Here is a 27275-nt window from a genome sequence, read left to right as displayed (position 1 = left end):
TCCTTGTTGTAAACTTCAGACATTTTTTGGCAATTAGAAATGGAACATGGCACTGGCCAAAGATCAGTGTATTACCTTTACCTTACTTGTGTTATTGTCCCTTTGTAGCATTTGTAATTATTGCAGAATTAGTGTAATTATAGTAATAATAGTAATTACAGAAGTACAATTTACTTCTCTAGTAAATCTGAAAGCACTGTAGTCACTGCTTTGATGAATGGCTTCATTCTTTCCTTTAGGAAGATGCAATCAAGTCAAACACAGACTGACCAAGTAATTTTCCAGAGCATGTGAAGAATGTCCCTACCTGTGGCCACAGAGGTTGGAACCAGATGATCTTTATGGTCCCTTCCAACCCAAATCATTCTATGACTCTATGATAATAGGCATAAGTGGTCTTTAAAAAGCACAGTATGACTTGTTTTTTTAATACTGAAGCACCTCCTGATACATGTGCATGTGATCCATGAAGCTGTATACTAACTTCCATGGTGTTTAGATGCTATGGAGATAGGTCCCTTGGAGGTATTTTAGACAAGCTAACTACATAGAAGGAAGACAAAAAGCAGTATGCTTTCTGAATCAGTATTTATTAACACAATCCTGAAGTTTATCAGTCACTTTTATCAAAAACACAGGTAAACTAAATTTTTGCTGAATATGGCATGCATTTACTTCTCCTTATAATGCATCAGTAAGAAAACAGAAAAATTAATTTGTACCAAAGCTGAAGATGTTGAAATTAAATAATATGCATTAAAAAAAAAATTGAAAAAGGCAAAAGGATCCATAGTGTCAAGCTTTAAAAAAACTCAGTAAATAAAATATAGGAACATAGGAATTACCATAATGTCAAAAATAATCTGACAGTTCATCTAATCCATTTCTCTTCCCAAGAATGAGTATCACATAGATCGTCTGAAGGCATAAATCACCTTAATGCACATCAGTTTGTATCACAGGACAAATGTCTTTTTGACCACAGCAGAAAATGACCTTATGCCCTGAAGCATAAGGATTAATGTTTTACAAGTTTATGCATATGCATACAGTACACAAAAATGAAATATAGTTTATAGTAGATGCATAAAATACACACTAAAGTGGGCACTGAAAAAATGCCCAATTATGTCAGTACTTACAGCCAAATCCTGAACTAGTTTCTCCTCAAATGAATATTCCTCTGTTTCTATCCAATAGTTCTGATAGCCATTGAGGAAGAGGTTAATAGAACGGTGCCTGGGGGGGGGTGTGAAAGTGAGATCAAGAGGGGTAACGGAACAGAGTATAACAGCTCAGATGGTTAATGGTTAGTAAGGATAAATATTTGTACAATTCTGATCCTCTGATTGGTCAGTGAAACAAAATACAAAACATAACATCCAGTGACAAAGCTTCAGGTACTTTCAGACATTCTTACTATTTTTTTAATAAACATATGTATACATTACTTTTTCTTTTGAAGGCTTTGAGAGGGATAATATGCATTATACATGAAACTGCAGGACTGGAACCTTAATGAAAAAAACACACACTTAAACAGACTGAGAATGAGTGAGTGGGATTTACACCTGCAAGGTGTAAACCTATTTTTCTAGATTTGGAACATCAAGACAGCAGAAGTTGGCCATTCAGCAACAAAATAATTATCAATAGTTTTCCAGCACGTTATCTGCAGACAATGATTGCCTTCTAATACACAGAAAAGCCTAATCTCAGCTTCTAGTCTTTCAGTTCCAAATCAGGGCAGTATTAGTATGTCCTCAAAGAGGCTGCATTAGAAATACACAAAACCTGCTATAGAAAATTACCAATTTTAGCAAACTCTTAGCCATAATAATTACTACTATTCAGTGTTCATTAATGACATTTTCCAATGAAAATACAGCTCATGACAATAAGGCTACACATAATATTGGCCAAGCCATTACATCTGCACATTACATTTGGGGGAAATTTTGTTTTGGGCTGCACTGCATGAGGTTAGAAAGGCTCTTCTATGCAGCCTTTTCATTTACTTTTACCCTGTGCCACCAAAAAAAAGCTGTAAAATGGGTTGCATATACACCGTTTAATACTGTTTAAATACACTAAACACATGAATCCTTTTATAATGGAATAGCTACTGAGTCAACCTTTTAGGCTCACTTGCTGACACTTTGGTGCAATTTTATTATCAAATTTCAAAAACTGACCAATCAGAATCCCCTCTGTAAATTGTACAAATTCATGTTTTTATGATAGTATCAAATCATGGCTGGGAAGGAAGAAGTGTGCGCATAAGCAAGAGGCTCTCCACAAGTTACATTACCGTTAACTTGAGTATAAGCCTGTCATACTGAGTTTTTTCATGTACTTTTTCCAGCCAAACACGTTGAAAGGTGCTCAGGAAGAAATTGCTAATTTTGTGTCTGAAGAAAAGCATATAGGTTTTCATTGAAGAAAGGCACAAGTTAAAATCAGTAAAGTAGTCAGAAAGAGTGTATTCGTAAACTGTGTATGAAAATTTGCCATGGACAACTTCACTGTATCTATGCGCATATACAGCTGACAGACAATAAGACAGATTTTTTTTCAAATTAATTTTCATAAAATATCGAACATAAATAGACATATCTCAGAGAAAATAGGTATCACATAAGACACTTTTTCAAAGCCATTCATTAAACACAGAACATGAAGAATTAGTATTTCCTAACTTAACTAATGTTTCATTCTTTGAAAAAATAGAAATCGTTTAAAATACAATTATTTCTTTTGTATCTACAGGCATTTTTAATAAAAGGGAGTTCTTGGAATATTTATGGTAGAAGTTAATGTAATTTTCCTGTGATTTAACAACCACCTGAATGTCAATAAACATTTCCATTTCTGAAATATCTTACTGGAACTCCTAAAATCTAAAACATATAAGAGTATATTTTACAAAAAATTATATTAAATTGTGAGATTAAAATTAAATTCCACTGAAAGCCACCTAAATATCTCGAAAATTTTTAAAAGAGCAAGCATATTATTTACTGAAGATATTAATATTTTCTAGCATAAATGAAAGGGTACCACTGTAACATTTGCTTATTGCCCTTTAAATTAATTGATTCTAGCATCAAAGTTAGAACTAACACTCCCAATACAATGCTGCAACTAAAATAAGGATATAGCAAGATAGAAAGCTGCATTTTAAACTCTGGTTCAAAAGGATTTAAATAGCTCCTAGAATTAATCATGCCTCACTTGAAGTAATCTCCCTAGGGTTCAGACATGTCTTAACAACACCATCAATTTAGATAATGGAGATCATGGTAGGTGTGTAATAGTGTGACAGCCTTATTTTCCTGTCAGAATCCTATGATTTATCTGGAAAAAAATAAGTGTCTGTAAACTAATTATTTTAAAACTTTATTCTTCACCTATCAGTTGAGCAATATAGCTGGAAGGCCTTGCTCATTGCAGCAGGGTTAGATCAGAAGTCCTTTAAAGGTCCATTCCAACCCAAACAATTCTATGACCGTAGAAGTCTAAAAATGTTTTTCCCAATCATGCCTGTTTTGAAGTGCAGACAGCACAATCCATTGACAAAAATGGAATAGCTGGACAGATTTTCCTCACATTCATATTCAAATAGGAGTAAACTGCACCACAAAATCTACCTCGAAGTTTGAGAAGAAAAAGTTTAAGAAAAGTTTTTAATAAAGAGAAGTTTTTAATGAAAATTAAAGTCAACGTTAATGTTTCTATTTTGAGTATTACTCCATATTTTATGGAAAATTAAAAATAACTATTTATAACCCACTTTTCCCCTTGGCAAGTGTTCCATCAACTTCAAAAATAATACATAAAAGGGGGATTTTTTAAAGGCAAAAATAGGATGAGCCATTTTATAATTTTAGTGGTCATATACATATTCTAAACATTTTAAGAATTAATAAATCCAGAATATGGGTGTAAACAAACATGCTCACAAAAAGGTTGAACTGAAAAGGGAGCTACTCATACCACTTCCTCTTATTTTTCCAGTTCTTGAAGATGAAAGGATTGATACTAGGCCATTTGTTGTGTTGTACTTAAACCTTTTAATTTCTGAGGCTCTTTAAAGTCTGCCTGGTGGTAGCTTGATAACTTGGAGAAGTTACTATAGTCTAGAACTACCACTTTTTTGTAAGGGAATGATGTGTACATTTTATGATATAACTGGCTTTTTATTTATCTTCTGTAAACCTAATCTTCCTCCAGTATGTTAATGGCATAGCTACAGACCTTTAGCTAAAGATGTTTAGCTGTAGACCTTTACATCAAGCATGTAAACTGACTTTAATAAAGGCATTTAAAAATGCAGGGCAACTCTTCAGTTAAATACTTTGCCAAAAATCTTTGAATAAAAATATTAGATGTGAAAGGTGAAACAGGAAGTAAAGAGGCAAACCTAATTAAAGTTGTGCTTAACCTATATCTGAATAAAGAAGATTTTTTGAGAAGCAACAGGATAAAGGAAACATCCCCAGTGCCTCTGCTTAAAGCAGTAGATGGATCCAGGCACAGGATGCATTTTGTCTTGGACTTTGTGGTGTCTACATTCAACTGGAATAAGAAATAGAGCAACACACAAGCTGAAAATATCATTCTGCACTGCTCTGCCCCAATAGTTGTTTTAATTCATATACCATTCAGATGTATTAGCTTTAAGATTGCTCCAGACAAGCTACAGAGCATGAAGTGTTCATGCAAAAGGAGAGGAAGAGCCATACACAATTTAAAAAAAAGAAAAAAGAATACAAACACAGAGAATAAAGAGTAAAAAGCGCAACCTATCAGAGGCAAAAAATGCACAGAAACAGCAACATCGTAATAATTTTCACAGATAACTTGAGGAACTATACAGCTGACAAAAACGAAGCATTTTGGTTTTGCAGCAGTGTAATCCTTATGGTCTTTTCCTCCTCTGGTTATTTGTCATGAGATGAGTATTTGCTACCTTGAGCAACTAGCTGCTATCTAACCAACTCTTAAAGTTACATAGACATAACAATCAACAAACATGTAGGTAAACACATGAGTAGTGAGAACTAAATGAACAATAAAAACAACAGTTAAGAAAAAATAAACCGTTAAGCCATTTACCTTGGCAGGTTGTATAATGGTGCCATTCTGAAACATGCAACAACAGCCCTTTTGCGTTGTTTTGATAGGAGTTTGTGCCAAACAGCTTTTTTTGATCTCAGTGGTTGTTCAACCTATGGGAAAACATCTTCTAGTACATACAACGGAAATGCTTCAACTTTCGTCCAAAATTTTCTTTTTAGCTAATGGTTAGCTAGTTAGCAAAGTAGAAAATGTTACAAGTGCTCTGCATAATCTGAAAAAAAGTTGGTTTGAGGATTTTTTTTTTTTTTAACTAGTAAGTAAAATATAAGGGACTTTCTATATAGTACCTTACAGTTTATTCAGACAAGCTCAAGATGCCAGAATATCTCATGTGTGGGACTCCTTGGTAAATTTCCAAAATGGTTGTTCTATCTGTTTCTAAGAATGCATGTTCAGTTGTTCATGTGAATGAATTTCTGTGCTATATCACTTATGAATGAAATGGATTAACTTGATGTAGGAAGAGTACAATTGTCTTTATGTATTTAAATTGTATCATTTGAGTGAACAGGCAACCAACTCAAAAGTTGCTATGGCATCCTCAGGTGCAGAAATAGGAGACAGGTTAAACTCAATATATTAAAAATAATTGGACAAGCAAACATCTCTTCCTAAAATTACAGGGTTTTCTGCATGGAGATGATTTGTATACTATACTTCTTGCAACTGTTCACAAAGCTTTTCAGAGGCAAATACATCCTGAGTTTTCCTTGAAGCTACATAGAGGCACTTAAACAGATTACATTTAAATTTTTGTGTATATACATATCTGTATGTGCATGGGTACTTGTATGCAAGCATATGCAAAACTCCAATTTTTATGGGGACACTTAACTGATAACACTGAAGTTTAATGATTTCACTGAAGTGGAAATAATCTCTGCAAGGAAAAATCTCAGGTTATTTTAAAACAAACACGTTTATGTTTTTACCTGTTCCAGATGATACAGAGCAGCTGATATCCTCTGCACGCGTTCAACATTTCTCTCAGGGTCAGTAGGTCCATCACTTTTCAAAATGTCTTTATACAGATTTAGCTGCCATTTCACAGCTGGATCATCAGACTAAAACCCAACATATTTCATACGTAAGCTGCTGAATGAAGGCAATGAATTTGACCAACACCACTACTACTCTCATCTTATAATAAAGAATGTTATAGATAATCCCACTTTCTGTCCCCTTTCAGACCAAACTAACATCTGCCAGCTGCTTAAAGAAATGGCATTGGGTCTTGTATACAGGTGGGCAATTATACTCAATTCATGAACAAGGTTCTGTATTTTTATTTCGCAAAACCAAATAAAGCACTCTGGGACTTTTGTATCCCACTTCACTGCATTAAAAGTAAGAAAGCTCATTTAGTACTGGAATCGAGTTTAACTCCTTGCAGGACCTCTGTACCAATAGAGTAAAGATGTTTTTTGGAGTCTAGAATAGACAGCTGGAATTTAAGTAGGCTACAGCCACTTAACTGTTACGGCCAAAGGTTTTGGAGTTTTTTTTCTTAGAAGACAGAAATAGAAAAAACACAATAAATTACTTATTGTGTCCATTCCAAATTTATGTAAGCACAAATTTTTAACAACCAGTCATCTTCCGTAACAGACAAATGAGTGACTCCTATTGTGTTCAAAGACTGTTCAATGATCTAAATTATTTATTGTTTACTGAATGATGAGGACTTTATATTGGCATTACCTTTGACTGTGTATTCAGCATATAAATTGTAGGAATATAAGTGTGCTTGTAAAACATAGAAGTGCTAAAATGACACAAGCTTTTCTAGTTTTATCATAGTCACTTTAAAATGTATATATTCTTAGAAATGCTATTTAATTATTAGTGAAAGTTAAATTCAAGAAGAGAAGATTAAATATTACAGTTCAAATTTCTTTTCTTCTTGGATCAAGATGATTCTAAGCAATTATAGTTTTAAGTCTACCAATATCTCAATTCTTTACACTTGTGCCACTCTATAGAACTTTCCAAAACTTGAATATACCAGCCAAAACTACAAATAAGCCATTTATTTTAATGAAAAATCATAAAGAATAATGTTAAAATGGCAATTTTTCTAGTAGCTTTTCAGATTATATTTTTAAATGTATCAATTATCAAAACAATTGTGCATTCTGTGTTTTAAAAGTGCACATCAGTATCTTGAAGACAGAGTTTTTTATATTACCTTTTCCTGCAAATGTAAGTTGTTACGTAAATGTTCTTTGACTTCCTCATCCGTGTCCCTCTGTAGAAAGGTAAAAGTATTTTTCAGTGAAGATTATTATTCATTTCATAAGAAATTTTACAACATAGAACAGCTTTTATTTTAACATTGAAACGTAACCTCTTTTGTATTCAAAGTATGTAAGATATCAAAAGGGTCAAAGGCTTTCCTTAACCACAAAACAAGGATTAAACTTTGAAGAGAATTAAAACTAACTAATGGTATTTCACTATTTGGTCCAAATGAATATGCATATATAAAAATGTACATTTTATACAAATAATTAGCAGGTATAACTGCTTACAGTATATAGATATATTTAATAATATCGACTGCTTAGATATCTATGCTTCAAAATACAATTTAGAAAGTTCTGCTTAATTTGCATTAAAAACTACTGCAAAGTACACACTTACATGGCTATATCTAGTCTTAGCCAATGAGATGAGCTCTTGATCTCCAGGAGTACACATATTCAAACCAATAGGAAGCATCTTTTTAAGTGCAGCCACAATCAAAGATGTTTGTATGGAGTATAAATCCCCTCTACGTTTTGATTTCTTCCTCTCTTGATCTTGTCCTCCAGACTATCATTAAAAAAAAAAAAAAAAAAAAAAAAAAAAAAAAAAAAAAAAAAAAAAAAAAAAAAAAAAGAAAGAAAAGTAAATTACTGTAATTCTCTGATCACACACTTCTCCAACATGTTCTTCCCCAATGGTCCAGGAAAACTATGTTCCTGATGTAGTACAAATAATTAAAAATGCTACATCAGAGGAAGGGTGTACAGTCTTGAGTGGGAAACATAAAGGAATAATTTTGGTGTGTGCCAATGCAGAAAATGCAGTAACAGTAATGTTTTAATAGGAGTAACACACTTTTGTGTGCATTCATAATATGACTCTAACTGTATTTTTTGGATCTTACCTCTCAAATCAGAAACAACCCTAAAATTAAAAGATGAGTCAGTCTCAGAGGACACTATTAGTTCTCTAATGTTAGAGACAAATTCAGGATGTTTACTTTTTTTTTAGGAATTTTTTAGAAAGATAGTTATCCAGAGTCTGAATGAATGGTGTCTGATTTGTCTCATCTGAAAAATACTATTATTTAAAAGCTTTGATTCAATGCAGTAAAATGCCAATGATTTAGTGCCTCTGGGAGAAGTACTGCCCTTTGGCTTTGGCTAATATTAGTAGATTTGGGATGAAAAATTAAAACTTTTGCAGCTTTGGAGATCATCAGTAATAGGCAAAGGAAAACAAAAGAGACAGAAGTAAACAGCACAACAGAATAACATCTGCCCTATCTTCATACAACAGACACTGTACAACAGTATTTCACGCTCAACTTTTCATTTATGAGACGGAGAACCAAAATCTTTCAAACAGACCCATATATTTAATGAACACAGTAAACAGAACAACATAAAATAGCCTAGTTCTGAATTCTGTACCTAGATTAAACTCCTACTACACTCACGGGGAGTTTTGCCTGAGATAAGATTTCAGGACTAGGCCTCCAGGCTTGTACAAACACTACAAAATAGCAGATGTTTGCATTTAATCTTCCACATCCTTTTCCTTCTCTCAGTTAAGTTTTAGTGATAACTGTTCTTATAACATATTGTGTAGTTCCACATAAGGATACAGCAGAATCCATTGCAATTCCACATTTCCCAATTACTGTCTCACTATTATCACAGTAATCACAGGAAGAAAAAAAGGCAGCCATACATATTCTACTCAGTGATAAATTTAGGCAAATTCTCTCTGCCAGATGGTGAATCTCTACGTACATAGCTGGTGTTGAGCATTTTGCAGGTCTGAGGGAACACGCAATGGATGTGGCTTCCTTTCTTAAGGAACTAACAATTGCGAGAGAGTACTTTGCCTCAAAGCTTTGCTTTTCAAAGTGCCTTAGAAATAGCAGTGATGCAATGGCTATAACAATGACATCATTTGTACTCTACATTGACAGCAGACAAACAAATCCCACAATGTATCGCTGTATTCCAGTGGCGTCACTATGCATCTTAAATAAGGAATAAAAAAATATGTAATAGATAATTTGAAAACAAAAAATAAAAAAAAGAAAAGAAGGAAAGATACTGGTTTCTGCATCTTGGATGCCTGAGGCCTTTCACATAGCCAATTTTCTGTATGCTTATATGAGATTAATAACTACGTATGAACAAATAGGGGAACCTTAAAACTTGAATATTTTTAAAGCAAGAAGAGAAGATCCATTCTGCCTTTGCCATAAATTCTGCTGTCCATGAATTCACATCTCCTGCCGCTAAATGTATAAGTAGAGTCACAGACAGAAACCTAAATGACAACGAAATTATGCCACAATAACTTCATTACATAACTTCATAAACACAATACCTTCATTACATATGTAAAGAGCATTAAATTGGATGTATCTTGACTATACAATTAACTGTGCTAGAAGGACTTGAACAGAAAGAATGATACAATTTGGTTGCCTAATAGCATATAATGATATTACTTGCCTGAGGATTTCAACAAAAAAATGGATATTTCTTCAAAAAAAAAAACCAGAAAAATAATTACAGATTTTTTAGTAGATTTATAATAACTAAATATACAATGTAAAAGAAGAAATAACTTATTTACACTAAAAAAACCAGGTAAAACTGCTTAAGATTATGGAATTTATTATTTTTAGTATTTCCATCCCTCTTTAAATCTTCAAGTCTCTGAGATTATCATGAGAGCATTCCTTACATTGTACTCTATATATCTGGAGAAGTTTGACAACAGCAAATCATGAAATCAGATTGTTAGTTTAACAGAACTTCTCATTTTTTAATTTATGCCTCCAGTTTAATTGATTAAAAGTTCTTCACAGCGTCATGTGTGCTTCTCAGCACAGTGGGCAAATGAAGGGAAAGATGAATGGGTTTATGCTCCATTTTCCTGTTTATTCTGCTTCACCAATGAAGAACACATCATAGGTCAAAAAGTACTTGTCTATATTAGAAATTCATATTAAAAAAAATAATACGAATGATGCAACAGAAGGTGACCTATGGTTCACTGGAGGAGAAGAAGGCTTCAAATACATTAAGTACATAAAAGAAACAAGGATTATTCAAAAGCTTTGTCACTGCTCACAGCTTTAGTGAAGATCGTTTTACTTTTGGAGAAAGGGAGGATTTGAACTCTATATCTTATTTAAACTTACTGGTTTTAATACCACTTCTGTTCATCTACAGACAAGGTACAGGTTATAGCACATTTCTACCATATATTCTTCTCGAATATCACAAGCCAGATACATCTTTCTGATGACTCTACTTAAACATTGCTTTTACAATGTCTACTTCAATATATTAGCAAAAAAATGGAATGCCAAAAGACAGCAGAGGCAGAATGTACATCTAAAATAGTTACAAAAGGTAACTTTACTACATTTTCATATTAGGCAGCACGTAGGAGTGTCAAAGGGAATTTCAGCTGCTCTGGTCAAAACTGCCACTTCAACCTGGACAAAATTTACAGTAGGTGGAACCTGGACCTTCACTTTGTGACGCCACTGCTATGATCAATGAAAGAGTGCTTGGAGCCTGATCATCTCTAAATCTAAAACAAAGACACATCATGCATTTTGACCTGTACCTTTACTTGCATGGCCTGTGTGAAAGAAAAATAAAGGGAAAAAACCATAAGTAAAAGAGATGAAAAGATGATAATTTTACAAGTTAGTAATAAACTTACACAGTTTTATCAGGACTGTAAAAATATAATAAGTTTGTAGCTAAAACAAACACATAACCAAATGAGATCTTAGTGAAATCAGCTAAATTCCTTATTAAATGATTGAACTTCTGAATTTCTGTTGCTATTCTAATACACACTATCAACTGTTGCTCGAACACATAAGGAAGTACATCTAGTAAGCCAGACTATCAATATACCAATAACTGCATCTTTTCCCAATTTTATTAAAAGAAGAAGGTGCCTGGAACTCTGGATGGTCCAATAATGAAAAATATTCACATTTTCACCAACATAGTTCTTTCTCCTCTCTTTTCCCCTCATCCCCCCAGATATGTTTGAGAAAAATTATGTTTAAAAATCAAATTATCACTGGGAAGGAGTAGCACTTCATATACAGACATATTTTCCCATCACATGTCTTATTACCATTTTGAAGACAGTCTAAGAGAAACTTTGGCTTGTATCTTTTAGCAGTACTCATTTTAAGAACAATATTATCAACTCAGCTGTAACTCTCATACATACAGAGGGGGTTTTCCCATTTTTTTTTTATATTAGTACCATAAATACACTTAAATAAATATGTATTCCATAGTCATCACTATATTATCATTGATCAGGTAACCTTAAAAAATAACATCAAATCCATTTAGTTATGGTAAAACAAAATAAACTGTTACTCAAAAGAATCCTTGACCAGGCATAGGAAAATACTATAGAAAGCTGTTGGGTTTAAACAGGCAGAGAAATCTATAAAAACGCACAAGCCCCTACTTCTGTCATAGCCCAGATAGTAACTTTTTTTTTTGTGTGATACTTGAGTAAGCATTAAAATGCTGAAGTCTAGGTATTATTAAAATCTTTTAAAGCCTACTGTATTAATACCACATAGTAAAAAAAAAGCCTCAAGTAAAGAAAAACAAAAGGCTAATCATCAAATTGTTAGAATCTTAGATTCTTAGAATCTTGAATACGTTACTCAGACAAATAGCAAATTTTAATTTAAAATTTCATGGCTAAGTAGATATATACTCAAGGTAAGTAAAGACAAGATGTTAATTATACTTAATTTATTAGAGATGACCATAAAAGTAATCCACTCATGCTTTACCTCAGTATATCCAAAGGAAATGCATTCTGTGCAATTGAAATAGTCTCAAAGAAGAGATCTAAAATTCTTGCAGAAATAACTAACATGAAATCCTCTAACTATTGTAAATCTGCAAATAATATGTATTACATATCACAAATGGGCACAAACCACAATGTTGTTTCATAATACAAACTTGAATTCTATGACTGCCTTGAAATTCTATAATAGTAACATAATACGTCTATCCAAATGTTCTTAAAAATAGATTAAAAAAAATAATGAGGACCAGTCAAATAGAATATTTAGAAAAAATAATGAGAACCAGTCAAATAAGCAAGAGTTTAGCAACTGAGGGTATTTATCCAGCTACACATTCATTTAGATTCTAAAACTTACACAAAAAAATTGCCCACATATATATTACACAGTTATTATGTACATATGAATGTATAAGTTTAGTCTTTTATACTGAAAAACTCAACAGGACATCACTGACTCTTAACCAAAATGTTGTTTTATCAAGAAACCTATGAAGGGATCAAAAATAACAGATTAGTGGAGTTGAATGTGTTTAAATTCTCCATTTCAACACTTTTATCACAAATCTGTTATTTCAATGTAATCTAAGTTACCAGTCTCTCTCAGACTGAAAGTTCTCTAACTTACCATTCCCCTCCGAGCACTCTGCTGCCATATTTTTAGAAAAGAAAAATTAAAAAACTTTCTCAGCTGTTAATACATTTATTTGAAAAGCTATTAACAAAGTTAACATTGTATAATCAAAATACAATGTGTACTTAATCAATTTATTGATTGTAATGATGTTACCACTGCTATTAGCTACCAATAAATAATGTAATGCTACTCCTTCATCCCCTGCTTCGTTTTTTGTTTCATGTGGCATGTACAGATATAAAACCTTCTGTACATGACACATTACACCTTACACTCTGATAGCATCACAGTACTTTGTATCATAGGGAAAATACTAAGTCTCTGTTATATAAAGCAGTCTCAGATCAGCATGGGACATTACTCCTTTAAGAAACCTCACACTGTTCTGTCTTGGGCCAGCTATCAATAGCTAATGCTCATATTCACAGTTTTGTATACGCTGTCATGCTTGATAAATACTGGATACAATTGTTTACACTGAAAATAATATGAATAAAGATAAACTAGTGATAGAGAGGAAAGTGCTAATTATTCTGTTAGCATAATGCTTTTTAAATGTTTCTATTAAAGCAAGAAAGTATAAAAATAATGTTCCCTAATATAATGTCTTCTACTGATCATTGTCTAAGGATATAAGTAAATACCAAACCTTGTAAGAAACCCTGAAATTCAGTTACCTAGAGATTTTCTTGTTTATTTTAAACTATGCAGCCTTAAATAAAAAATCAGATGTAAATCTATACTTTATTGAATGTGCTGGCTTTAGAGCACTTACATTTTATATTATGAAATATAAGAAATTTCCTGCTTAGAAACCATATATATAAAACCAATACAACACTTCTAAAAGACAACTCATATATTTCATCATGGTATTTAAATCATCATGGAACAAATGTCTGTCTAAATTATCAGCTGTTCTGCAATCATGCCTGCAGTTATGATCCCATATAAATAAAATATTCACTCATGAACAATAAAGTATTTTATTTCTTCCTTTATTAGCAATGACCATGCACAGTGTCCTTGAACGCCATAAACTGACATTGTATGCTTACAAAAAAAACTATATGCATATAAAAAACTCCATAATCTCTCTGTACTATATACCCATAGGAAGAAAACCACATTTACATATGCAAGTACATCTCTGTGAAGTAAAAAGATATTCAAACAAGTATTCATACACATTGTATATCTGTACTTAAATATACACTCACACATTTGGAAATATAATCTCAAAATCAAATTTGGGTAATATAGGTTCTTGATGATTTTTTCAAAATCAGAGCAGTATGAGGCCTACCTATTCTTTATTTTGTAAAGATTTGTTTTTCATTCTTGCCATATCAGACTGACAAAACACTAACAGTTTACATCATATTATCCTGTATTAATACAGTGAAACACAGTTTAGATTAAATATATATGAACCACCTGATTCTAATCTATCTTTTTTAAAAAAAAAAAACAACACCAAACCTAATTGGCCTAGTTCTCAGGCCAATTCTGACATATAAATGTTAAAGTACACATATTAAATCTACGTGCAGTGATTGCCATATGATAATGTCGAGCTACATGTTCGACTTGGTTATTGTGCAATTTCTCCTCAAATAGTCTTGACTTTGCCCACTACTTATCTTGCTAATGAGGATGATACAAACTTTTAAATTCTATCAAACAATTTTGTAAGCTGCATCTTAAAAACAGGAAAAGTTGAACTTACAGTAGCTTGGTTACAGGCAACCAAAACACACTGAAATACAAAACTTTAAACACTACTTCTCTGGTACACTTTCAAAATTACTCCAAACACATTACAAATACAAATAAAAGAAAAGGTTCTTTCACTACACTTACCTACACTGATTTGGAATTAGACTTCATCTAGCTCTAGTTTAGTAAGGCAGTTTCTTCAGCTAATGTAAAAGCGGCATGTTTTACCTTGACACCATGAATTCTGTTTATTATTATTAAAATAAGAAAACTGGTGTACATGTGGCACACTATGGGTATAAATAAAGGGGTATGTGCAAAGTCTGCTTTCCTCCATCAAAGCTGACAGAACAATATGACATTCACACGAGAATTATGAGGCAACCAATGTTCTTTCATTTGGTTTTATAAAATAGTCTACCTTTTTTTTTTTTTCTAAAAGATCAACCACCCATATTTTATAATACAAGCCATAATCTCTTATAATTTTTCAAATCAAGACTTTTATTTTAATCTTGTGTATTTGAGTGTTAGTAAACATTTAATAAGTAAGGTACTATGTCATCAAGAAGCAAAACTATTTTTTTTTTCTTCTACTAGCACAGCAGCTGCAATCTGAGTAGATTTTCAGAGCCTTCTTACAACATAGTAAACACACAGTGAAAATTTACCTGATCCACAAATTTTTATTAACTTACTTTAGACATCTTGCTCTTGGTATCTCCTGTTAAAAATGCCAAATTGTTGATTTCATTCTGAATCACAAAATTTTGTTCTTCTCTTTTGAAATTCTAAAGACAAAAATAAATCACCAGCAGTTTAGTTCATCTGCATGTACCACATTTATAAGTAAAGATAGGATTAAATGAAGGAAAAAATGTACATCTTATCTTACATGGGATTTACACCACAGGATAAAAACTTCAGCGACCATTCGAAAGAGTTCATCAGAATCCGCATCTGGTTTCTTTAGCCAGTTGGCTCTAATTACAAAAATAAGAGAAATTTAAAATAAGACATAGTTAATCTTGGAATTCAATGAAAATTTCTTCAGATTGTCATGACCATGCTTAGAGAGGCAATCTTTGATGGCAGTTTAACTCATCTCCAGCAAAAGTCTTAATTCTTGGCTACTTATTTGTGCCTGCTCCCCTCCCCACGGTGCCAACACATGGTTTTGTGCCAGTTCTGTGAACCAGACTAACAGTCAGACCTTGCTATTGTATTTTCTTTCTTCCTAATAAAACTTTGATATCAAAACTTTGTGTTGATCCAAAAGAAAACACTGTAACAGGGAGAGAAGGAAGACTACAGGGAAATGAATCAGTGGATAGAGCTGTAAGATTCTGCAGTTGGTTTATTTTTGTAATTCAGGAGCTAATACAACTTCAATCTGTGTGTGTGCACAAGGATACTCAAAAAATTTGTGCAAATGAACTAACTGATGTAGCGCTCTTTAATGTCTCTAAATTAAATTGTATAGATATGATCATACATAAAGTGGGCACCTGACAGCAGACATGGAAATAGTTACTATGTTACATCATATGCTCATTATCTTTCTAGTTGGATTTCTCCACAACCAAGTTAAATCTGTGGTTTTTAAAATATTTGAACTATTTCCTTGCCAGCAAGATCTGACATAGTAAAGCCTTGAGTTAATCTAGAAAAAGAAAACAATTCTCAGTGTAAATTTGTTCACAGCCTCAAGGATTATGCATGCAATGAGATGCTTCTAACCAGATCAATATGTACTAACACCAAAAAAAAAAAAAAAGTGGACAATGACTGTGTACAGAAGAACAATATTGTTAAGGTTAGGAAAAGATACTGTAGATGCTGAGATACTATAAATACTTCAGGTGCTCTTCTGAGAAGCATCTGGGGATCATGTTCTGGGACAAAGGAAAGGGAAAGTGCAGGGAAAGTGCAGAAAAATCCTTCAGTAAATGGCTGAGGAAAAACCTTCTTGTACAACATCGTTCAAATACTTTCTATTTCCATCTTAAAAAGAAACCAGAAAACAAAATAAATCAAAAAAACCTCAAAAGATTAACAACTATGTGGTATTATCTACAAAAAGAATCATTCAATAGAAGCAAAATAGTTTCTTTGTCCATTAACAGGTAAGAGGTTTAGCCATTTTTTTAGTTTTTGAAATGCAATTAGTAATGTCATTGGGCTGCAGTAGGATATATAGGACTGGCCAGGACATGTGTTCTCAGTGATATTAGTCCAGTTATAATACAATCAAATAAGCCAAATGCATGTGAGCAAAAGGTGTGAATTCAAGGTACAGCGTTGTTTAAGTGAAGAATCTTAAAATACGCAGGATCTGATTTGCAGCATAACATTAAATGGTGTTCTGATTGTCTAATCATAGATTCCAGTATATTAACTAATACATCTGAGTTCAATTATTATTTTTTATTTACCTGTTGTTGTCTACATAACGTATCAACATTGGATAGAAGGCATAAAGGTCTCTACAAAGTACAGCAAATTCATCGAGAATGAGTAGCTCAGCTTCTTGGGTGTCAGCTTTACTATCTGCTTTCAGTTGCTCCTCTTCCATCACTATCTTTATAGCTTTCTTCTTCAACTTATCCAGTGTTGGAATAAAGTGAGATCTGAGCAGATCAGGTCTGGCTTTGCTGATGATGGGTTGAGCATAAACTATATGTGAAAATATAGATAATACTATGATTAATGCACTGTTGGTGTTTCTCATCATACTAATATGAACTCTGAAGTTCTAGAAATGATAAAGGTTACAGGGCTTCATATATTTCTGCATCATAAAATTCCTAATAAAACTATGAATGTAGCTTTGTAAAAACTATATGTATCGAAAGACTAAAACACTGTAAATTTGGATAAGTATTTCAGTCTTATGTAAATTAAACTGTCATGGTCTTTGCACATGATTCTAACTAAGAACCTAAGCAAAGTAGAGGTTGAGACACAATGTCCTCACAATTTTTTTTTTGTTTTGTTTTTGCTTTTTGTTTTTGATATTTGTGTGCCTGGGTGGGTTTTTTTGGTATCCAATGTCAAAACTGCAACAAATGTTCTCTACAATTAAGCAGTAAACTTCTCACTAAATTTGAATGGAATTCTTCTTATCATTAAAGATCTTCCAGAATTTAAAATAATACCAAAGTCCAGTACCAGTGGATACTGGGCATTCAAGTTTAGCAGCAAATTATTACCTTCCCATAAGTTTTCTTGAATCATGTTATCGCATATTACATTTTTACACTGGTTAATATGAATGATAAAATTAGGACACAGTAAATTTCTAGTTAGATACTAAATCCTGTAGGATATTTTGAGAAAACTGTCAGCTCATTTAATGGATCACACATTTATTCAGGTAAACCAAGTAATTTCAAACTTGGTTACTCTTAGGATTATTTCACCATTTACAATTTCTTTACATTTTGGCCTGATATTTCATGAACAGAATTCACTAGACTTATACCCTCTACTATAAAACTCAGTTTATAGGAGTCTTGAAAATCAGTGGAACTCACAACTCCAAAATAAATTTTGAGGCATAGAATTCTCTATGCATATAGTGCATAGAGAATGTAAAATTTTCAAAATCTGTTATGGGGTACAGAAAGCTCTCTACTTACAGTGCACGCATAAAAAAAAAATAATAAAAAAATAAATTGTTACTTATCCGTCATTTATCTATCTTTCATGATGGTTTTATTACAATTTATTGCTATTACATCGCTGGGTAATAAGGTAAAGTATAAAAAAGTAATTAAATATTATTAGTAAAATTACTCTTCAAAAAATATTTACAGTACCTGCAATTCTTTTCATCCAAGATGCTTCATCTATTCCCAGATTGTTGTTAATGATTTTTAGAATGTTCCCAAGAACGATGCTCAGATGCTCAGACGTTATCATTGTACAGCAAGGCCCACCACTTTGAGGAACACTCTCAGACCCTCTTTCCCACCAGTAGGATAAATAGTTGCATAGCATGGGTAAGATAACCTCAATGACGTGAGGCATTTCAGTATACCTTGCTCCAGACTCTGCTAAATCATTAATTTCCTTTATTAGTCCGTCCAGCTGAGGGATCTCTGGACACATCTCTTCTACTCTATCAGGCATACCTAAAACTGCAAGCAAGGGTAGAAAAACAAAATATTAATTAGCAAAATGAAAGAGGACACTTATGTTTAAACCCTAAATACAAGTAACATTGTCACTCAGGTTTTTTTCCTTCACCATCTTGGGCAGATGTATCTATAGTAAGACCTGGGGGTATGCATGGGTATCTCCTTTAATAAATTATGTCTTTCTGATGATGTGCATATAGCAATTATGTAAACAATAGCTGCAATAAAGCCATGGCTTTGCCATGAGGTGTCCTGCAATTATCTGGTGAGCAGTCCAGCTAAAAGTGCAGAACAGAAAGATTATATTAATATTCAATCAACTCTGGCCATTATTTCCATAATTATTTACAACTTTTACGCTTATTTGCCAAAGATTAAATCCATGCCAGGGAAAAGGAAACAACCAGCTCAAAATTATGGGTGGGGTTAAAATTTAACTGTACCTAGTTTATGAACTCTGCACATCTATCTCCCAACAAAACTGCCAGGAAAGAATTCCAGTTGTCAGATTAAAAACTTAAGGATACTTATTCAGCAATTAACAGCCCATCATAATCTAATGCCAGGCCCTCAAGCAAAACCCTTCTTTCACCAGTGCTGTTTCTATAAAGCAGAGTTGGCAGGGAAGAAGGGTAAGCAGAAGCTTTTCCATAACTGCTGTTATCTGGAAAAACTTATGAGGCATATGTAATTGGTCTAACTACATTTTTTTTCTTGTTTGTTTGTTTACAATGATTTGGCAAATAATGACTCTTATGTGGATGAACTAGAAAAGTACTGAAATACTTTAAGATAGGAGTCCATCAAAAGTAAATGGGAAGAGAAGAAAGTGAAGAACATCAATGTAGAAGGACTCATGCTCCTTTCAACAGAATCACAGAGAGGGTAAGGCTGGAAGGGACAACAGTGAGGCTGTGTATAGACTAGGGAATGAGGGACACTGCCCCAGAAAGGGACTTGGGGTACTGGTCAACGGCAAGTTGAATATGAGTCAGCAGTGCCCTGGCAGCCAGGAGGGTCGAACCTGCCCTGGGGGGAATCAGGCAAAGCATCACCAGTCGGTCGAGGGAGGGGATTCACCTTGAATATTGTGAGCAGTTTTGGGCACCACAATATAAAAAAGGCATTAACCTATCAGAGAGCATCCAAAGGAGGGCCATGAGGATGGTGAAGAGTCTGAAGGGGAAGCTGTATAAGTGGTTGAAGTCACTTGGTCTTTTCAGTCTGGACAAGAGGAGACTGAGAGGAGATCTCATTGCGGGCTACAACTTCCTCATGAGAGGAAGAGGAGGGACAAGTACCGATCTCTTCACTCTCATGACCAGTGACAGGACTCAAGGAAATGGCATGAAGCTGAGCCAGAGGAGGTTTAGATTAAATATCAGGAAAAGGTTTTTCACCCAGAGCACTGGAACAGTGCTGTTAAGCACTGGAACAGGCTCCCCAGGGAAGTGGTCACAGCACCAAGCCTTTTGTCTGAGTTTAAGAAATGTTTGGGCAATCCTCTCAGGCACATGGTGTGACTCTTGGGATGCCTGGTGCAAGGCCAGGAGTTGGACACAATGATCTTGATGGGTCACTTCCAACTCAGCATATTCTATAATTCTATGATCTGGCCCAACCTCCCTGCTCAAGCAGGATCATCCTAGAGCACATTGCACAGGATTGAGCTAAGATGGTTCTTGAACATCTCCAGTGAGGGAGACTCCACAACTGCTCTGGGTAATCTGTTCCAGCATGTAGTCACCTGCACAGTAAAGAAGTTCTTCCTCATTGAGGTAGAACTTTCTGTGCATCAGTTTCTGCCTGCTGCCTCTTGTCCTACTGCTTGGCACCTCTGAGAAGAGCTTGGATCCATCCCCTTGTCACCCCCCTTTCAGAGACTCATATACATTGATGAGGTCCCCTTTCAGTCATCTCTTCTTGATGCTGAACAGGTCCAGCTCCCTCAGCCTTTCCTCATAAGAGAGATGCTCCAGTCTCTTAATCATCTTCGTAGACCTCTGCTGGATCTGCTTCAGGAGCTCGATGTTTCTCTTGTACTGAGGAGCCCAGAACTGGACACAGCACTCCAGGTGAGGCCTCACCAGGGCTGAGTTTAAGGGCAAGATCACCTGCATTGACCTGCTGGCAGTGCCTCTTCCTAATGCATCCCAAGATATCACTGGCCTTCTTGGTCACAAGGACACACTGCTGGCTCATGGACAGCTTATTGCCCGCCAGGATCCCCAAGCCCTTCTCTGCAAAGCTGCTTTCCAGCAGGTACTGCTGCATGGGGTTATTCTTCCCTACGTGCAGGACCCTGCATTTGCTTTTGTTAAACTTCAGACATTTCTTCTCTGCCCATCTCTCCAACCTGTCAAGGTCCCTCTTTGATTGTAGTTTCGTGGAATCAAAGTCTTATTCTGCCAGGAGTTCCCTAGACCAAACTGCTTTGGATTACTGGTAAGACCATAAAACACAGAAATTTGCTACATGTACACAATTGTATATTTGCCAAAAAGTTTTGTAACATACATATGTTCTTTAACTAAGCTTCAGATATTAGAGTATGCACCTTTAGAAAAGTATTCAAACATTGTGCTCACAATAATATCTAGAAATATTAGAAGAAAGGGAAAAATGTTGACACAGTCTGAACAAAATAGAGAAGTCTAAAATGACAACTAATGAAACAGCAATAATAGTTCTCTATTGAGGCATACATTTTGATTATTTTCATTATACAACTTCTGTTACTTAGTTGGAGAGGAGTAAACAGTTTTCTTTTTTGTATGTGAAACAGTACTTACTTGCTCTTTCTCTTGCAGTTTTTGTGTTGAAAACAGACAATGGGTTGTAGTGGTTGAGAGAAGGTTCAAGGAATGCTACTGGAATGGCCGCTGCAAGAGATGCTAAACACTCACCAAGTGCAGGACGCTGCCTGTACATGAGGGACATTGAAAGTCATCTGAGAGGAAAAGTCTTTCACTAAGTTATCAATGTCTAGCATGCACAATAAAAAAGAAGTATTAATGCTTATTGATGGTTTATTTTGTCTTTTTAGTACATTAGGAGCTATCTGACAACCCTGAAAAATTACATTTTTCAAATTAAAAAAACTACTGGAAATCACAGTGGTATAAAAAACACAATTGAAAAACACAACAAAACACCTCCACCAGTCCTGGTTCTGGCCAAGACAGGATTAAATTTTGCAGTAGCCAGGAAGGGGTATGGCTAGGTCCTGGAAATTATTCTATATCATCTCATGTCATTGCTGGGGGATGGAGGAAGGGGTGCCTTCAGGGTCATTTAGTGTGGTTGTGAGCAATCATAAGTGAATCGTTCACCCCTTTCTTGTACAGTCTGTCTTTGGTATTGTTGCTCTTAATGAGCAACAATTTCATTGCCTTATCTCATTGTTTCCAGTACATTGTTCTTATCTCAACCCATGATCTTTACCTTCTGTGTCTCTAGTTCTCCTCTCCAGCCCACAGCAGTGGAGGGGGTGGTAAGAGTGAGCAAGTGGCACATGATTTGGATTGTTTCAGTAGGAACACTAAATGGGGAACACTATTCCTAAACCGCAACACCTTTATTTGGTGCTCAGTGTGACACAGCAAGGGTTGAGATAACAATAGATCTGACCAGAGCAGGTTGGAAACAAATTTTGTCTAAGCATTTGTTATATTGGGTCCAGAGCACAAGGCTGTGGTATCTAATCTTGCATATATTCCTGTATATGCAATATGTGCTCCCTGTAATGATATTTTTCAGGGCAGGGAGAAAGATCATGATTGCTTTGTTGCTGTATTGTGTGATATCAGCTTCTGATATGATAACATCAAGGACAATGAGACTCTTTTGGGATGTGTAGTCAGTGTTGCTCTCCTGCCCTCACCTTGGGCACTACCTCTGGGAGTTCATTAATAATCATACCCAGCCTGTGGGAAGAATAGGATGACTTTCCCCAGCTTTTCACCCCCTTTCCCTTCTACAGGCTTCTTATAACAGCTTTTGAGGATTTTGAATTTCCCTTGGATGTTAAGGAAAACATGTTATTGTTGCTAGGTCTGCCACACCCCCTTAATGGGGTCCACACCATGTTCAGAGTTACAAAAGAAATTTTTAGGAGTGTCTTTCAGACATCTGCCCTGAGGGTGGATAGTCATGAGTGGCAAGGAATGTGGCTTTTGAAAGATTATTCTGCTCCAGTGGTTTGGAAGTTCACCCCTGAACAACTACATGACCCTGTTAAAGTGGCAGAATATTTGAAGGAAAAATGCTGTGGCAGTTCCAGAAGGATGTGAAGTTATGCAACATGCTGGGGTCTGGCTAATATTTATTGGCCACTGCTTGTTATTAGACAGCACCCTCAAGGGAAAGAGAATAAAAGCGGATCAACAGGCACTGTGGCCACTCAAACTGTAGTTGAACCAGAGGAACAGCCTGTGCTGGTAGCAGTCACCCCTACAGAAGAGAAGAAATCCAAGACAAAAGCAGTTCACTTAGTGAGAGATGAAGAGGAGGGAGGGCCCTCAGGACTGGATGAAGAGGCAGTGCCAGAGATAATCACCTGATGCCTATCCCTGGGTGAGCTATGAGATCACCATTAAGATGATCTTTAGGTCCTTTCCAACCCAAACCATTCTATGATTCTATGGAAGCCTATAATTCTGCAGGATGGAAGTCAGAAAACAAAAAAAGAATTTCAGAGCAAATTGTCAGTCACTGACACAAAAAGCAAATCATGCAAAAGAAATCATCAGGGAACCATTGTTCAGTAGTCTGTATTGAATAAAAAGGCAGTTAAAGAAAAGTCAAATTAACCCTTTAGACAAAATATGTAAGGAACATAACTAACTGGAAACATTCACACTAAAGAATGAGGAATGTGCAAGTCACAGTCTGATGAGCAAGCCTTGGAGGAAGTGGAAAACACTTGAAATGTAATCAAATCAATCTAGACTTTGAAAAGCCAAAGCATGACAGAAGACCACCAACTGAGGGTAGTCATGAAGAAGCATTTTCTATTATAATGCTCTTATAACAGGCTTTCTTGCGTATCTGGCAGTCTTAATTTTGAGAAGCCTCAAGTAGGTCAACCCAAAGTCCTAAAGAACAGCCTGGATAGGTTTGTATGACTGAATACAGCAGTTAATTTTTTAATATTTAACTACATCCATCAAAAATTTGCTATATATTTTGAACTCATGCAGAAGTTTATATTTCTTATTATTGTTACAGATACTAAAAATAACTTGGAAACATGTTTATATGAACTAACAAATAAAAAATCAAGATACTATAAAGGAAAATACAATTTTTGGGTACTGGGCATGAAAACAGTTTTCAACCCCAAATTTAGGACCTAAATTTCTGATGCAGGAAACAAAAAGAAATGAGTACCAAAATACCTATAGCAATAATACTATACTTGTCAGTAGAGCATTAGGGCTCAAAGCAATGAAGAGTTACTGCATTTTGCATCCAGTTCTCAACATTTTTGAACCATAGAGACACTAAGAGAAGAAATGTCCTCAGAGAAATCAGAAAAATGTCAACATCCTAAGGAAGATAAACAGTCTTTGTACAAAGGATAAAACACTTGACAATGGACGTGTGTCTCAACAGGGCAGCAGCAGCAATCCAACTAAGTGTTAGTTCCGAGTGCCAGCAGTCAGGAGTCTTGTAGAATCAGCTGAATTATTTCAGCCACGAAAACTGATATTTGTCTATAAAAAGTTAACTGACTCATTCTACAATGAAAAGTAAAACTTTCTAATGTCCCTTCCAAAATTCACTGGGAGAAAAACCTGTACTTTGATTCTGAATCTAAGCACTGTTTAACTTGAATAGCTATTCAAGTCAGCTCAATCACTCACTTCTAAGATTTGTTGAAACATTGAACAGTATGTTTGAAATCCTACCTCCCACCTAGACATTGATGTCTGCCTACAACTGTAATTTAAGAGCTTGAGACTAGTTAAAAACAAACTAAATGAAATCCACAGTTGAAAACCCTCTCACACAGACTTAAGAGATTAATTCAATTCCTTGAATATATCTAATCTGATTGCTTTTCCAGTCTAAGAAGACAACTGCAGTAGGCAAAGGTGATGCTGCTAGAATCAGTGTAAAAGGTCTAATGTTTATAGCTTTTGCTAATCAAGTGGAGGCCTGTGCTGTGAGCACTTCTTATTGAAAGGCAGCTCAAACACAATCACGTTTGATTTCCTGTGAGAACACCCTGACTGCTGATTAGATAAGGGGTAAGGCACTTCCTATTTTTCCTATCAGACCTGTGCAAAGGGGTATTTAAGATTTTCAAGTCCAGAAAGAGAAGAGAGTATAGCTTTCTGATTTAGTGATGGATGCATAAATGCCTGAATAAGGATGTACAAAAGAATGAGTTTGTGCACATGTATATGCAGAGTGGGAGGAAAGATCTATCTACCAGACTGCTCTCGCATTTTGCATGAAAGAATTTTAAAATTTGGAGGGAAGGAATTGGAGACCAGCATTCCTCATACTAGGCAAAGCCTCCTTTTACCAGACTACTTGCATTTCCTCCAATTTAGTCACTCTCTCTCTGTGGATCTTAAACTTTTCATTGTAAGAAAGGTCATGAAAATTGCCTAACCCACAACTTTCACAAGTGTAAGGATAGGTTATCCTTATCTTAATTCCTGTCTTATAGTAGTGTTCCCTTTTCTGAACTAACAGGTATGGACTTGGTCCCTTTTTAATGGAAGAGGATCAAAAATCCAGGGCTTGGAAGATCGCATAGCAACTAGATACTTAAAGGAATTGCAGACTCTAGTCTTTTTTAAATGCAACTAACTATTGGTTTCATTCATAGAGTTAAATATTGTCAGAATACTCTGCATTTTATGCTCAGGACAACTTTTGAGAACTCTGTATAGATTTAGGTGTGAAACACATGCAGTCTGCTTAGTACTCAGCCTACATTCCATAGCAACATGCAGCAGACAAACTTTGGGAACCTTAATTACAACCCATGGAAAAATTTAGCTTTTCCCGTGGGGGAAAAAAACTCTGCAGATACACTGACATATGCAGGATGAGTTATTTGCTTTTATTTAGTTTTGATTTTTTTTTTGATGGAATTGAATGCTAAAGTATAGGCAACTACTTTCAAGATAAAGTCTATTTTAAACATCTCTCACTGTTTCAAATTCACCTTTCATTCAAACTGCTTTATTACTTAAGTAACACACTCCCAAAGAAGAGAAAATTATACATGCTGAGTGTTACATGCAATACCTTTCAACATAGATGTTCTTTCCAGTCCCAAGAGAATAGAGGCTACAAAGAATTCTGTAACATGAAACTTGTACATCACCCACTAGAGGAAAATAAGAAGTATGTTATCAGAATTTATTCAGCTAATGATTACTTTTCAAATATCAAACATGTATTTTATGTGATCTCTTAAAAAATGTCTAAACTTTTAACATATGTATCACTGAACTTTCTGGCTATCCATACTCCACATGGTATTATGTATCTTCAATTCCTCTAATACCTGGTTTTGTCATCTACATTTAATTCAAAACCTAACTGATCATCAGACATTCCAAGAGGACAACAGATACTTGCTATTAAGATAATTGCAGGTCATCACACTCACAGAGTACAATTTTAAGCTAAACCAACCACATCACTCTGTGTGCCTAATCTTTAGGTACGTGACCTGAAGGTTTGCCATACTTTTAAAGAAAGTATTTTCATGGTTATCCATCTTTTAATTATGACCCAAATATGTACAAAATTTTGAGAGATAATTAGAGACATTAGAACATAATAAGACCATTCAGCATATTGCTGAATCTCAAGGAATCATTCCAGTATTTTTAACTAAATGATGCTACAAATAGGGAAAACATATTCAAAGACCTACAGTGGTTTTCACATGTAAGGAAAAAACCCACAGGGAATTGTTGTCTCCTTTAATCTAATGAAATAGGAATTTTCCATAGAAAACTAGTTTCATCCACACATCTGGTAAGACAGCACTTAAGGGGGTATTTTAATTCCTCTCTCAATGTTTGGAGAAATATTGTAAATAATTAATTGAAACACTGAGTATTATTTTTACACATGCGCTAGAAATAAGATAGTATGCAGGTAATTTCAGACTTAATGCTGGAAATCTGCATGTTACTGAAAACAAAATTTCATCCTTTGAATCCATGCAGCATTACTAAAAAGGGTTCTTATAACACAATAAACTTTTTAAAAAATAAATAAAATACTTACAAAGTAAATCAATTCCAAACTGATATTGTGAAATATGTTCAAAAATTGATGTCAAGATTGGTAACAATGCTACTGTAGTATAATTGATATTTTGTGAAACACCCTTGATTTGTGTTCGTGAATGAGTAAATTTTCCAAGTTTAAGATTTTCTGAAGTTTTTTCCAAGTCTTCAGCAGCATTTTCAAAAAAGGCACGCAATCCCGCTTTAACGAGTTCAGATCCTGATTTCATAACAGTTCTGAAAAATTATAAGGGAAAAAATATT

The 27275-nt window shown here is 34.6% G+C and overlaps 1 protein-coding gene across 1 annotated transcript in view; it reads right to left on the bottom strand.

Moving 5' to 3' along the window:
* RYR3 (ryanodine receptor 3) overlaps positions 1-27275 on the bottom strand; it is a 224193-nt gene that overhangs the window by 34564 nt on the left and 162354 nt on the right. Inside the window, exons 64-76 of the mRNA XM_027879319.1 lie at positions 27010-27248; positions 26014-26095; positions 21537-21667; positions 18424-18744; positions 17038-17278; positions 15498-15585; positions 15301-15393; positions 11014-11028; positions 7786-7956; positions 7331-7390; positions 6075-6206; positions 5119-5231; positions 1143-1239 (exon numbers count right to left, since the gene is read on the bottom strand). Coding sequence (XP_027735120.1) covers positions 1143-1239; positions 5119-5231; positions 6075-6206; positions 7331-7390; positions 7786-7956; positions 11014-11028; positions 15301-15393; positions 15498-15585; positions 17038-17278; positions 18424-18744; positions 21537-21667; positions 26014-26095; positions 27010-27248 — 1783 coding nt within the window. The remainder of the gene's footprint in view (positions 1-1142; positions 1240-5118; positions 5232-6074; positions 6207-7330; positions 7391-7785; positions 7957-11013; positions 11029-15300; positions 15394-15497; positions 15586-17037; positions 17279-18423; positions 18745-21536; positions 21668-26013; positions 26096-27009; positions 27249-27275) is intronic.

The sequence above is a fragment of the Empidonax traillii genome, unplaced genomic scaffold (genome assembly GCF_003031625.1).
Source record: "Empidonax traillii isolate 1590-97213 ecotype Southwest subspecies unplaced genomic scaffold, ASM303162v1 scaffold53:size2875158, whole genome shotgun sequence".
NCBI lineage: Eukaryota > Metazoa > Chordata > Aves > Passeriformes > Tyrannidae > Empidonax > Empidonax traillii.
The sequence above is the reverse complement of the archived record's forward strand: the minus strand, read 5'-3'. Positions and strand labels throughout refer to the sequence as shown.